The 14,112-nt window shown below is 47.8% G+C and overlaps 1 protein-coding gene across 4 annotated transcripts in view; it reads right to left on the bottom strand.

Moving 5' to 3' along the window:
* pcnx1 (pecanex 1) overlaps positions 1 to 13,911 on the bottom strand; it is a 41,232-nt gene extending 27,321 nt beyond the window's left edge. Inside the window, exons 1-20 of one of the 4 annotated variants that reach the window (XM_060925125.1) lie at positions 13,577 to 13,911; positions 12,368 to 12,546; positions 12,058 to 12,163; positions 11,235 to 11,271; positions 10,646 to 10,714; positions 8,770 to 10,227; positions 8,226 to 8,346; positions 7,979 to 8,136; positions 7,646 to 7,739; positions 7,399 to 7,456; positions 6,752 to 6,993; positions 4,709 to 4,862; positions 4,430 to 4,462; positions 4,153 to 4,324; positions 2,703 to 2,813; positions 2,345 to 2,436; positions 2,124 to 2,233; positions 559 to 667; positions 369 to 461; positions 135 to 285 (exon numbers count right to left, since the gene is read on the bottom strand). In XM_060925125.1, coding sequence (XP_060781108.1) covers positions 135 to 285; positions 369 to 461; positions 559 to 667; positions 2,124 to 2,233; positions 2,345 to 2,436; positions 2,703 to 2,813; positions 4,153 to 4,324; positions 4,430 to 4,462; positions 4,709 to 4,862; positions 6,752 to 6,993; positions 7,399 to 7,456; positions 7,646 to 7,739; positions 7,979 to 8,136; positions 8,226 to 8,346; positions 8,770 to 10,227; positions 10,646 to 10,714; positions 11,235 to 11,271; positions 12,058 to 12,163; positions 12,368 to 12,546; positions 13,577 to 13,729 — 3,700 coding nt within the window. In that variant the 5' untranslated portion in view covers positions 13,730 to 13,911. Of the gene's footprint in view, positions 1 to 134; positions 286 to 368; positions 462 to 558; positions 668 to 2,123; positions 2,234 to 2,344; positions 2,437 to 2,702; positions 2,814 to 4,152; positions 4,325 to 4,429; positions 4,463 to 4,708; positions 4,863 to 6,751; positions 6,994 to 7,398; positions 7,457 to 7,645; positions 7,740 to 7,978; positions 8,137 to 8,225; positions 8,347 to 8,769; positions 10,231 to 10,645; positions 10,715 to 11,234; positions 11,272 to 12,057; positions 12,164 to 12,367; positions 12,547 to 13,576 lie in introns of all 4 variants that reach the window. The other 3 variants (XM_060925126.1, XM_060925127.1, XM_060925129.1) reach the window with 3 other exon arrangements.
* Positions 13,912 to 14,112: the final 201 nt, after the last annotated feature.

Genomic DNA, 14,112 nt, shown 5'->3' with positions numbered 1-14,112 from the left:
TATGTAGAAAAGATAAAGGGATGTAAGAAAGGAAGGAAAAAGATATCGCTCAGAGTTTACTGTCAGTTTAGTAATCTCTCTCTCTCTCTCTCTCTCTCTGTGTGTGTGTGTGTGGGGGGGGGATGTTCCCTCACCGTGCACTTCAAACTGGTAATACTCTCTGGTTTTGAGCAGCGGATGGGAACAGCAGTACCAGGGCAGCTGTTTCCTCATCTGGGGCAGGAGATAGTGTGTGAAGAAGCCGACAGCACCCACCAGCCCATACAGCACATAACTCAGGAACGGCTGAGGGACACGACACACCGATACATCACATCAGTCTTATATCCTCTGATACGTCAGCTCTGTGTGTGTGTGTGTGTGTGTACCTGCAGGGCGAGGAAGACGGTGCTGACGTGAATAGCGAAGTAGAGCACAGCGATGAGTACACACATGATCACATCAGACTGCAGCCTCTCATTCTGTGCACACACACACACACACACACACAAACTCACATTAGGAGATTAACTTGGGGATTAAGCAAAATGTGTGGGGTGTGTGTGTGTGTGTTCTCACCACAGAGTTCCTGAGTTTCTCTGGTAGAGGGTCCTGTACCTCAGAAAGTGGATCTTCAGGGTTTTGATCCTTTGCCACACTCGGGAGAACTTTTGCCTGAATCAGAGAGCTACAGCACACAACACACAGCTAACACGCTGAGCAACGCTAACACGCTGGATAACGCTAACACACTGGATAACGCTAACACGCTGGATAACGCTAACACGCTGGATAACGCTAACACGCTGGGTAATGCTAACACACTGGATAACGCTAACACGCTGGATAACGCTAACACGCTGGATAACGCTAACACACTGGGTAATGCTAACACGCTGAGCAACGCTAACACGCTGGATAACGCTAACACACTGGGTAATGCTAACATGCTGAGCAACGCTAACATGCTGGGTAATGCTAACACACTGAGCAACACTAACACGCTGGATAACGCTAACACGCTGGGTAATGCGAACATGCTTAGCAACGCTAACACGCTGAGCAACGCTAACACGCTGGGCAACGCTAACACGCTGAGTAACGCTAACACGCTGAGCGACGCTAACACGCTGAGCGACGCTAACACGCTGGGTAACGCGAACATGCTGAGCAACACTAACACGCTGGATAACGCTAACACGCTGAGTAACGCTAACACGCTGGGTAATGCAAACATGCTGAGCAACGCTAACATGCTGAGCAATGCTATCACGCTGGGCAACGCTAACACACTGGGTAATGCTAACACGCTGGGTGACGCTAACATGCTGAGCAACGCTAACACGCTGAGCAACGCTAACATGCTGAGTAATGCTAACATGCTGAGCAACGCTAACACGCTGAGCAATGCTAACATGCTGAGTAATGCTAACACGCTGAGCAATGCTAACACGCTGAGTAACGCTAACATGCTGAGCAACGCTAACACACTGAGCAACGCTAACACGCTGGATAACGCTAACACGCTGAGCAACGCTAACACGCTGGGTAACGCTAACACGCTGAGCAACACTAACACGCTGAGTAACGCTAGCACGCTGGATAACGCTAACACGCTGAGCAACGCTAACACGCTGGGCAACGCTAACACGCTGAGCAACGCTAACACGCTGAGCAACGCTAACATGCTGAGCAATGCTAACACGCTGAGCAACGCTAACACGCTGAGTAACGCTAACATGCTGAGCAACGCTAACACGCTGGATAACGCTAACACACTGAGTAACGCTAACACGCTGAGCAACACTAACACGCTGAGCAACGCTAACACGCTGGATAATGCTAACACACTGAGCAACGCTAACACGCTGGGTAATGCTAACACGCTGAGCAACGCTAACACGCTGGGTAATGCTAACACGCTGAGTAACGCTAACATGCTAACACATTAGTGCTCACCACTCGTGCTGTTGTTCAGGTGACTGTGCTCATGCTTGTGAACAGACCTTCAGTTTCACTCTCAGTTTCTGAGACCGTCTCGCTGAGGGTCAATGTTCACACTCATGTTGACGTCCACACGCCTGCACTTGTTCATGCTAACGCTAATCTCATTCTAATCACGCTAACGCTATAATCACTCTTACAGGAGGACGGTGGGGTCGCTGCTCTGGCGGCTGAGGTGATAGGACACGGCGACAAGCAGACCGCAGAACACAGAGAACAGCACCGGGATGTGCTGAGGGTCCCACGGTTCCTACACACACACACACACACACACAAAATTAAACTCAGACACAGAGAGAGGGAGAGAGAGAGAGAGAGAGAGAGAGAGAATGCTGAAATTGAGGCGCAGTGGTTTTGGTACCTGCAGAGATCCGTAGCAGAATCCATACAGCATCGCCACGGTAACCACACTCCTCACCACACTGTATATGGACGAGGGAAGACTGGTACATGCTGAGAGAGAGAGAGAGAGAGAGAGAGAGTTGCACTTGCTAAGAATTTACTTGTTTACAGCTGATGATGTCATAATGAGCATGACAACAATCAACCAATCACTGGAACTGCACACTCATTTTACACACACACCATCCAATCTTTTTACATCCCTCCCTCATTCTCTCCTCCTTCCTCCATCCCGTACTTCTTTTCTAATCACTGTGGTGAGTATAGAAGCTCTGTTAGTCACTCTGCTATAGTGTGTGTGTGTGTGTGTGTGTTACCGTTTCCTCCAAACATGTGAATGTCGATCTGCTCGAGCAGGTACATGAGGAAAGTGTTGACCTGAGGGAGGAGTCCAGCAAAGAAGACAACAGGAAAACACAGGATGAAGACTAGAGGGGGGGAGAGAGAGAGAGAGAGAGAGAGAGAGAGAGAGAGAGACATCAGTTCTTTATGTTAGTATTGTTCAAGATTTAATTCTGACCTTTAATTTCTCCATCTCTCTGCCTGTTCATTCCTCCACCCATCACTCCATCCTGCTATCCATTTATCAAATCAAATCAAGTTTATTTGTACAGCGCTTTTAACAATAAACATTGTTGCAAAGCAGCTTTACAGAATTTGAACGACTTAAAACATGAGCTAATTTTATCCCTAATCTATCCCCAATGATGATGCCTGTGGCGACGGTGGCAAGGAAAAACTCCCTCAGACGACATGAGGAAGAAACCTCGAGAGGAACCAGACTCAAAAGGGAACCCATCCTCATTTGGGCAACAACAGACAGCCTGACTATAACATTAACAGTTTTAACAGGTATAACCCTCAACTGTCCTCATGGGGCCGTCCTTCACAGGAGCGGTGCGATAAAACTCCGACCAGACACAGGGCACCAGGATGGATCAAGCAGGTCCGAGGGGCAGAAGAGGCCAGCATACTATGACAGCATAACTAAAAGGGGAGAGCCAGAAGGTAACACAGGCATGAGGGGCCCCGGGACATAAAGCAGCAGCCACTACACCGTCAACAAACTCGAGTGAGCAAGCGAGTGGGGACTGACAGCATCCATACATCCCAGTTTACCAACACACTCTGTCTGAGGATCCTCCAGATCTACACCTTTACCTCATAAACACCATTAACACAAGGCTTGACTAAACAGATCTGTTTTCAGCCGAGACTTAAACACTGAGACTGTGTCTGATTCCCGAACATTACTTGGAAGGCTGTTCCATAACTGTGGGGCTTTGTAAGAAAAGGCTCCGCCCCCTGATGTAGCCTTCACTATACGAGGTACCAGCAGATAGCCTGCACCTTTTGATCTAAGTAGGCGTGGCGGGTCATAGAGGAGCAGAAGTTCACTCAGGTACTGTGGTGCGAGACCATTCAGTGCTTTAAAGGTCAATAGCAGTATTTTATAATCAATACGAAATGTGATTGGGAGCCAATGCAGTGTGGATAAGACAGGGGTGATGGGGTCATATTTTCTAGTTCTAGTAAGGACTCTTGCTGCTGCATTTTGAACTAACTGGAGCTTGTTTATGCACTTATTGGAACATCCAGACATCCATTTATCTGTCTGTCTATCCTTCAATCCCTTTATCTCTCTACTCATCACTTTTACCCTCAATCCATTTATTGGGTTGATCATCCATCTGCTTATCAAATTACACCTTCACCCAACTGTACACGTGTGTGTGTGTGTGTGTGTGTGTGTGTGTGTGTGTGTACCAATGACGAGGTCGCGTGTGGAGCTGAGCAGCAGTGATGAGCTGAGTGTGACTCCGTACAGTGTGTGTGTGTTTGAACTGGAGCGCACACTGCCGTAGTGAAACACACAGATCAGAACACAACACACACAGAAATACACAGGCCTGCTGTACGCGATGATCCGATTGTGACCCTGAGAGACAGAGAGAGAGAGAGAGAGAGAGAGAGAGAGAGCATAACTTTAACTTATTTGACTTTTGGAAGAAATTTTGTGTGCGTGCGCGTGTGTATATCTTACGTGTCGAGGAGAGGATGCGTCTGGCTGAACGCTCTGAGGAAACATAAAGACAGACTTTTAGTGTGTGAACTCAGGCCACATGGACAGCTGGTGATGACAAAGCAAACACAAAATGTGTGTGTGAGGTGTTTTATTTCACCGGTCATGTACCTTAGTGGCAGCAGGCGGTAATTAAGGAACTGTGAGTGTATGCATGTGTGTGTTTTGTGTGTGTGTGTGTGTGTGTGTGTGTGTGTGTGTGTGTGTGTGTGTGTGTGTGTGTGCGCGCGTGTCTCACACCTTTAACAGTGAGTACTGGCAGCTGGCAATGACGAGGCAGAACTGGAAGACCCAGATGTCAGTGAAGAAGCCATGAATGAGCAGAACAGAACCCAAGAAAGCCACCAGCACCGCCAGAACCACAGCCAGAACATTCTCTAGAACCTCACGGTTCCTTAAACACACACACCAAGAACATCACACATCACATGGCTATAATGCCCCTATATTTATAAAGGTCATAGGCAAGGGTCGGAGGTGAAACGTAGAATATCAACTTTATTGTCTAGAAGAACGACCCAAAAAGTGAATTCAATCTTCCTGGTGTCTAATTTGCACCCTAAAATTGAATAAAATGGTTAAAATATACTGGTTTGTGCAATTTCCGAAGGTTTGTTTACATCTCACTTACGCGCACTTTCACCGCCAGGGGACCACCGTCGTGACGTCATTCAAGGCAAACAGACCGGGAGCAGCTCTGGGTTTACCTGTGAACCGAGCACACGTGTACGGACTTTGGTCGTGAGAGGTTGTGTAAAATGTCTGAAAGCGAGAGCGATTTTGAAGTAGGAACTCTCCAAATTGAATATCGAGAGGTGAAACCGTATCTGTATGACCCTATGGTCGTTGCGAAGCAATCGGTGAATGTGGCTCACTGGTTTGACCGTGCGGCCTCGGAATCGGACAGCGACTCGGCCGACTCTAATCGCGGCGACCCCGGACCTCAACAAGACTCGCGCCCAAACGATTTATCCTGGTAGTTATGATAAATTCCTACTTTCGTCGTAATACTAAATAAGAGCCCTTTTGAAGAATAATTAAACCGCCTCCCTAGTGGATATAGGGAACGATTACTGGACAGCGCACCAGTAGGCCACATTAGCCTGCCATCCGCGGCATTATACTATTTATAGCCGACTCTAAGCGAGGAAATCTCCCTTTGTCTCATTTCCACAGTGATTGTACAGGATCCCTCAGGATTCTTGACTCGTCAATTGCAAGCAAAAGTAAAAATGTTTCCCTCCAATCTTCTCCTTTTTGCTTCAGCGTTACTGCTCTGTTTCTTCTCTGACTGCTTGATTTCGTTTCATGCGCACAATCCACTCTCTCTGCCTCGTCTCCTCTTCCGGAAAGAGACAACCCACTCTCTCCGCCTCTTCTCCTCTCTCGGAAAAAGGTAAAAGCTTCTTCCTGAACGGGTCCCGTTGTTACAGTTCACTGCACAACAATAAGGCATGGGGGTTTTCTTTGGAAATTCCTGAACGCACGTCTGCACTCAAGCCGAACGGCAATGTGAGTAAACGGAAGTGGATTCAACTCAAGCGGTCTGTTTGTCATGAATGACGTCACGCGCCGAGTGGTCACGAAAATCGCTGAACAGAAATTCGCTGCGATCCGCGCTAACTTATTTTAATTATTACTTATTAACAATACTTCAGAAAATTACAGAGGGTTTTTAACATATAAAGTTTCACATGTGCAAAAACTGAAAACCGTTGCCTATGAGCTTTAAACCTCTGTGTGTGTGTGTGTGTGTGTGTGTGTGTGTGTGTGTGTGTGTGTGTGTGTGTGTGTGTGAGCTCATGTGTTACTCATAATGATTTCAGATTGGTCATCAGTGAGACAGATCTGAAACAATAGGCAGAGTGGAGACATCTGTTTATCTCTCTGTATGTCTCTCTGTCTCTTTGTCTGCTTGCTAGTCTCTCTCTCACTGCCTGCTTGTCTGTCTGCCTGTCTGTCTACCTTACTGTCTGTCTATCAGTCAGTCTGTCTTTCTGTCTGGTTTCCTGCCTGCCTGTCTATCAGTCTTTCCACCTGTCTGTCTCTTTGTCTGCTTGCTAGTCTCTCTCTCACTGCCTGCTTGTCTATCTGCCTGTCTGTCTACCCTACTGTCTGTCTATCAGTCAGTCTGTCTTTCTGTCTCGTTTCCTGCCTGTCTGTCTATCAGTCTTTCCACCTGTCTGTCTCTTTTTGTATCTCTGTGTAAATGTGCTAAATGTGTAGGTTAACCTCTGTGTGTGTGTGTGTGTGTGTGTGTGTGTGTGTGTGTGTGTGTGTTACCTGTCGAACAGTGCGAGCAGTGTGAGTCTGTCGAAGCGCAGGCCCACCCACAGGTACGGCAGCAGGGAGAAGCGGTAGTACTGCTTGGTCTTGTGTGTGTTGCTGTGTGTGTGTGAGTGTGTGTGAGTGTGTATGTGTGTCGGCTCGTGTGAGCTGTGTGGCGCCTCCTGCAGGTCAGGACTCACATCACCATCCTGCTCCAACAGATCAGTGTCCATCGACAGCAGACGGTTCAGACGGATCTGAGACACACAGATACAGACAGAAACATAAATAATCAAATAATTCAAGAGGTGAAGACAGACTTAAAAACTGACAGACAGACAGTTGAATAAACGCGCAGATGGATAGGTGTTGGATGGCCCGGCTAATTTGACATACAGACAGACAGACATTGTACATAAAAACTGACAGACATCTATACTCTGCTTACTGTTTCAGATCTGTCTCACTGTCCACAACACTAAAATCAATGAGTAACACATGAGCTCACACACACACACACACACACACACACACACACACACACACACACTCGAAGCTGCTCCTGTTCCCTAGAGGGTGAACATCAGCTTACTCAGCAGTGCTCTCTGTGTGTGTGTGTGTGTGTGTGTGTGTGTGTGTGTGTGTGTGTGTGTGTGTCTCACCAAGTCATGAGGGTAGAAGCGAACTGAGGTAGAACTGGAGAGGTGAGAATCTGTGTCCCTGTAGAGAGACAGACAGAGAGACAGACAGAGAGACAGACAGAGAGTAGATTTTATTTATTAGGTTTGTTTGTGCATTTTGTTTGTAGCATGTTTTTGTGTGTCCTTTGTTTTGTGTGTGTCCTTTGTTGTGTGTGTGTGTGTGTGTGTGTGTGTGTGTGTGTGTGTGTGTGTGTGTGTTTACGCTCACCACACATTGTTGGATGCTCGTCTTGTCGCAGGTTCAAAGTTAACGAGAGACACATCACATCCTCCGACCTCGTACAGAGAGGGAGTCAGTTTACCTGATAACACAATAAACACACACACCAAACGTCATAAATGAAAGAGAGACTCTGAGCAGCAGAGAGTGAGACAGGAGAACTGTCTGTCTATCACACACTGTAGCTGTGGGCTTATCTGCCTGTGCTGTGACTCCCCACTGGTGTTTGTGATGAGCTGCTAAACCAGACTTCCTCTCCCCAGTGCTCGCAGTGTGACTAGCGGTGGTAATAAACAGCGTTAGCGTGTTAGCTGTGTGTACCGAAGTCTTCATGCAGGCCGACGGTGGACGCTTTATCCTGAAAACCCTCCAGGTGTGCACTCCCATTCCTGGCCAGCAGGGAGGCGCTAGTGCTCATCTGACCTTTAACCTGAGACCCCGAGGAAGCCTGGGACACCTGACTGAGTGCTTCCTGAAGACTGGAGAGGAAAGGGGGAGGGGTTTGAGAAAAATAACGGTGAGAAAGTTATGATGATGATGATGATGATGTTCCTGAGGTCAGGAGTACCTGAGAGGGGATGCGATGATGGAGGCCGTGTTGCTCCCAGCGTTGTGGCGTCTCCGTACAGCCTGACGGCGAAAGGTGCTGCGCTCTCGCCTGAACGTCACACCGTCCTCGTTAACCGCCGCTAAAGAGGAGAGAAACACACTGAGAAGAAAACTTTAACTGAAAGTCCACAGTGTGTGCAGGAGATTAGCTGAGACACACGAGAGCTCCAAGGCTAATGTAGCTAACACACTGGACACTTATTCCTTATCACTGCACACTAAATCTGCACGTGTACCGCACAGGCATGTGCAGTTTGAACAACTGAGAAATAAAAGTCTCTGTGTGTGTGTGTGTGTGTGTGTGTGTGTGTGTGTGTGTGTTTGGCCAGCGCCCTCTGATGATGACATCATGTCTCTCCTCTTTAAGATAATCAACAGAACAGAGGCAGAGGAAAAAACACACACACAGGATTTTATGGTCGAGAGTATTTTTGGCCTTCAGCACTGTTTTTACATCGATAAACAGTGTGACAGTGTGTGTGTGTGTGTGTGTGTGTGTGTACCCCTGGCTGTGTCGTGTGTGTCGGTGATGCTGATTGGACAGGGTAAACTGTTCCTGGAGCGGGTGACGGACTCCAGCTGACTGGCTCGGCCCAGTAGAGATGCTGCGTCCAGAACCTCTCCTTCTTTGGCCTCCAGGTCGGATTTGGAGGTGCTCAGGGGTCGGGGGTCGGCCGGCGCCCCCAGGTGCTGCGGCTCATTAGCGCATTTACGCAGCTGAACTTTGGCACTTCCTGTACTGGCTGTACGCCGAGACGCTCGCTTCTTCCCCCTCTCTCTTTCCTTCTCTTTCTTTTGGGACGTACTGGGGGTGTGGCTCAGCTCCACCCGATGGGCAGAGTTGAGACTGGAGGTGTGGCTGAGCTCACTCAGGTCACTCGAGTCCTCGTCGTTTTTAGCAAAAACGGCTGAGCGAGGTTTCGCTATGCTGCGGAAGCAAGTGTAGTCATGGTAACGGGCAGCATCGAAACTGCTAGCTCGTTTCTTAGCGCTGCGTCGACGCCCACTATGGCTGGCATCAGAGTGACTGGCTAATATGGGTTTGGCATCATCTTGCTCCACCTCCTTACAGAGGTGGGTGGAGTCTGCAGAGGAATCTGGACTCTTTCTTACCCCACTCTCTTCCTTTCTAAGCTCCTCCCCTTCGTGGCTGGTGGTCTGTGATGTGTTTTTAGGAGTCGTGGGTTCATTAGTGTTAACTCCCTTTGGGCTAATTTCGTTAGCATGAGGGTTTTTATTGCCCTCTCCTGAGGTTATGCTAGGTTCCGTTGTCCCACCCTCGTCCAACGAGAGTGATATGAGACTCTCGACGTGGGTGGAGCTAGTCTGTTCACTATGCAGACTGCTTAGCGTGCTGTGCGTGTCACGGTCCGTCCCACTGCAATAACTCTCCGTCGAGCCACTACTGCGTGTACTCAGGCTTCGCAAACTTTCTACGCTTTTTTCTCCTCGTCTTTTCCTCCTGCTTCCACCTGAAATACCCCCATGAAAACCCTCCACTTGGTACAGTCCAGATTCACCCTGACATTCCTCCCCTGTTTCTCTGGAAATGGACCGGGCCAGTTTGCGCCGTTCCCTTTTATGGTGCTTGCAGCAGTCCAGTCCTGAAGTGGAAGGGACGGCCGCGTCCCTGCTCTGTAGCGCCCCCTGGGGCCGGGGCATGTCCAGTTCACACACGGGGTCAAGTCCACTACGCCGAGAAGGGGGGTAAAGGCCAAAGTCTGGGATGGAAGGATCCGGAAAGGCCGAGCTCGAAGTGCGAGGGAGGCCACGGGGACGAGACGACTCTTTCCGGAAAGACTGGGAGTGGGCAGGGATTTCTGTGTCACAGGAGGACAGTGATTGGCTGAAAGGGTGAGGGGTGGAGCTGTAGAGGTCCTGAGCCAGTGAGGTGGAAGGCTGCATGGAGGCAAATGAGTCGTTGGAAATGAGACCGTAGATCTTGGGCTCTGATGTCAGATCTGAAGGTCAAATATATAAATAAAGAGTGATTACACTGGGGGAGATATGGGAATAATATGTCTCAAATGTTATTTATACATGTCATGGTTCTCTGATTTAGAACTGTGATGACATTTTTCACTGAATTTACTTTAATTTAGGGAAAATAACATGCAATACAAAATGAAATAACAAAAGATATGTACTACTACTACTACTAATAATAATAATAATATTAAGCCGTGGGCTCTCTATATTCCCCCATGAGCTGATTCACAAATGATTCTTAACGGATTTCTCACGCAATTCTCACGTGATTCCCAAATGATTCTCATGTGATTCCCAAAATAAATCAGGTGTGATTTCTCTGATGTGATTTCGGTGCGATGTGATCGTCTCCACCAGGAATGAGGAGATTATTAGAGAAAGAAATTACACCTTGTTCCTGACTACAGCTTGGAGCTAAACTCAGACTGAGGTCATCTGAGGCCTTTCCAACATCACCTGCTGAGAGAGAGAGAGAGAGAGAGACAGAGAGAGAGAGAGAGAGAGAGAGAGAGAGAGACAGAGAGAGAGAGAGAGAGAGAGAGAGAAAAACAGAGAGAGATGGGGAGAGAGAGATAGACAGACAGGAGGGGGAGAACAGAGAGAGATGGAGGGAGGGAGAGACAGACGAGAGAGAGAGAGAGAGAGACAGACAGACGAGAGAGAGACAGACAGATGAGAGAGAGAGACAGACAGATGAGAGAGAGACAGACAGGAGAGCGAGAGACAGACGAGAGAGAGAGAGAGAGAGAGAGAGAGAGAGAGAGAGACAGGCAGATGAGAGAGACAGACAGACAGACAGGAGAGAGAGAGAGAGAAAAGATGGAGGGATCATGAAGGTCAGAATTCATCACTTATTTATTCTTCTTCCTCTTTCTCTCTCTCACACACACAATCTCTCTCTCTCTCTCTGACTCATTGCATCAGCAGTGTCATATCTAACCCTCACAATCTCTCTCACGGTGCGTTTGAAGAGTCTCACCTTTTACTGTGGCTGGACCTCCACAAGAGGAAGTGATCTACACACACACACACACACAGGAAATCAAATTAAGTGCAGAGTTATGATATTATATGGGGTTCACTGTACGTCACATTCAGGAAACAGTCGTCTGGTGAACGTTATGCAGTGCTGAGAGACGCAACATCTTTCCAACATTCACAATAAACACTTTAACATCACCTGCACTCAGTTTTATTACCCACTCACAACCTCACTCCACTGCACTCATTTAGAGGGACGTGAACAACACACACACACACACACACACACTCAGTAATGAGGTGTACAGGTTAGTGAGAATGTGGACAGGGTCTCAGAGAACGATGGAGTGGAACACTGTCCTAGAACACTGCACTCCTGAGATCTCACACAGTCTCTCTCTCACACACACACACACACACACACACACACACACTTAGTAAAAATGCTGAATCAGGTTCTCTCCTCTACAGTAAAGTCTCTCACACAAATATTCATTAAATATTCGTATATAAAATCCGAGTTCAGTTCAGCTACACTAACACACGACACGCTAACGACACACTAACATCGGAAGGAACGGTGAAAAGAAGCAAGCGAAGGGAGTAGATTATGATGAGTGGTGTGTGTGTGTGTGTGTGTGTGTGTGTGCAGTTCCACTGAGCAGTGTGAGCTGAAGTGAGGCTGCTGATTGGTTGACTGCTGTTACGTCCACTGTGACATCATCAGCTATCAGTTGGATTTTAGTTCTCCAACAGTGTGTCAGTGTGTCTGAAAGGCAAGTTAGTGTCATAAATGCACACACACACACACACACACACACCTGGAGGTTGGAGTCCATGCCTGTGTAGGAGTTGCGTGAGCTGCAGGCGACTGGTGGAGTTTCCTCTCGGACAAAATCAGCTAACTCGATTCCTCCACCAGGATCCCTACACACACACAATGTGTTATAGTTACCTAGCAACTGTGCTAACAGGCGTGTAGTGTACAGTAGTGAGGAGTTGAACATCAGTAACGTGTCTCATCCTCACAGTAAACAGATCGACCTTCACTCTACAGCTGCTGCTTCAACATGCTTTCATTCATCACTCTGTGTGTGTGTGAGAGAGAGAGAGAGAGAGAGAGAGTCTCACCCAGCACCGCTGGACTCGTCTGGGTGTGTGTGTGTTGTGTCTCCTTGCTGTTCTGCGTTGATCACTTCCCCTTCATCCAGTGCTGTGTGGAGCCGATAGTTCACCGCCTTCAACAACGCAAATACACCACCGATCACTCCACAGTACACGCCCACTATCAGCATGGTGGGGGGGAGGGCCTGCACACACGTACATTGTACACATACATGTTATATACACATTATCTACACACACGTTATGCACATGTTATATAAATGTTATACACACACACACACACTCAAACATGTTTACATCACTCACCGTGTGTTTTTCCTTTATGTGTGTGTGTAGCTGGTGATTATGACTGTATTATCCCACCCCCACTCACAGTGTTGTCGAGTGTGTGTTGTCGAGTGTATGTTGTCAAGTGTGTGTTGTCAGTTATGATGCTGTAACGGTGCTGTGTGTGTGAATGGGAGCAAAACAGCAAAGTCCAAACGTTAATCTCTCCCCTGGTGACTGAGGAACATTTACAGAAACGTTCTGTTACAGCTCCGGCGGGAATCAGAACTGTCAGATGTATGTGCTGTGACGGTGGTGATGTAAACGATGATGTAATGATATTGTGATGTCACTCAGATGGCCTCAGTGTAAAACCACAAGCAAAGAAAACACTGGCAGATAAAAGCAAAAAATTTTATAAATCACTTTTGGTTGAACAAAACAAATGTTCAGAAACAGGCAGAGACTCTCCTCGACTGACGAAATGAGTGAAAGTTGTGATGAGTGACTGAAGGTTCAGAGGAAACCTTTGAAATAAACAGAATGATTACTCAGACCTGCTGCTCTCTGACAGTAAACTGTACATCATCTTACACCACCTCCATCATGATGATGATGATGATGATGGACTCATTAACGAAGCCGGACTCTGCCTTAACTACGTGTCTTGTTTAATTGTGAGTGAAACCAGGCTGAGATTTCACACAAATATTTACACTGAAAACTAAAACCTGCTGTAAAGAAACACATCCAGACTAAAGAGAGAAACTGACACTAATCCAAGGTGAGGTGGATTTTTACCTGATCAACAGATAAATAAAGGGAAGAATAAAGGACAGAGAGAGAGAGAGAGAGAGAGAGAGAGAGAGAGAGAGAGAGAGACAGAGCAGGGTTCAGTGCTGACACTCATAAACACTCCAGTATGAATGTAATGATAAACACACTCACCATGTAAAGAGTGAAAGGGAAACACAATAGGAAGAGCCAGATGTAGAGGTGGAGCGCGTTGACGAATGTGTTCTGATGGGGGTCGTAGAACCATCCGCCCGTGACGGAAGCCCAGACCCCCTGCCTCAGGATCTGCAGTGTCTGGGAGCCCATTCTGTCCGTGCGCAGCCCCGTGACACTCAGCCTGGACCTTTATCCGAACCACAGCGTCACGGAGGAAGCGGCTCCGCCTCGCCTCGGACACGGGCCTGGAAACAGCGCTCCATCTGCGCGCAGGCTGCTGTGCTCCTCCTCCTCCTCCTGCCGCTGCCGCTCACGGAGAGTCTGCTCCCAGTCCGAGTCCTCCAGCGGAGGAGCCGCCCGTCCCACAATCCCCTGCGCCTCTCCCTACCGCACCGGCGCCTGGGACTTGCAGTTTTATTACCCGCTAGCCTCGTTGAGCGAAAAATCATGAAGGATATTTATAAACTTATTATTATTATTATTATTATTATTATTATTATTATCGACATTCATGACTTTAGATTTCTTAGTTA

The sequence above is a fragment of the Neoarius graeffei genome, chromosome 7 (genome assembly GCF_027579695.1).
Source record: "Neoarius graeffei isolate fNeoGra1 chromosome 7, fNeoGra1.pri, whole genome shotgun sequence".
Lineage (NCBI taxonomy): Eukaryota > Metazoa > Chordata > Actinopteri > Siluriformes > Ariidae > Neoarius > Neoarius graeffei.
Note: the sequence above shows the minus strand (reverse complement) of the source record. Positions and strands in the feature narration are given on the sequence as shown.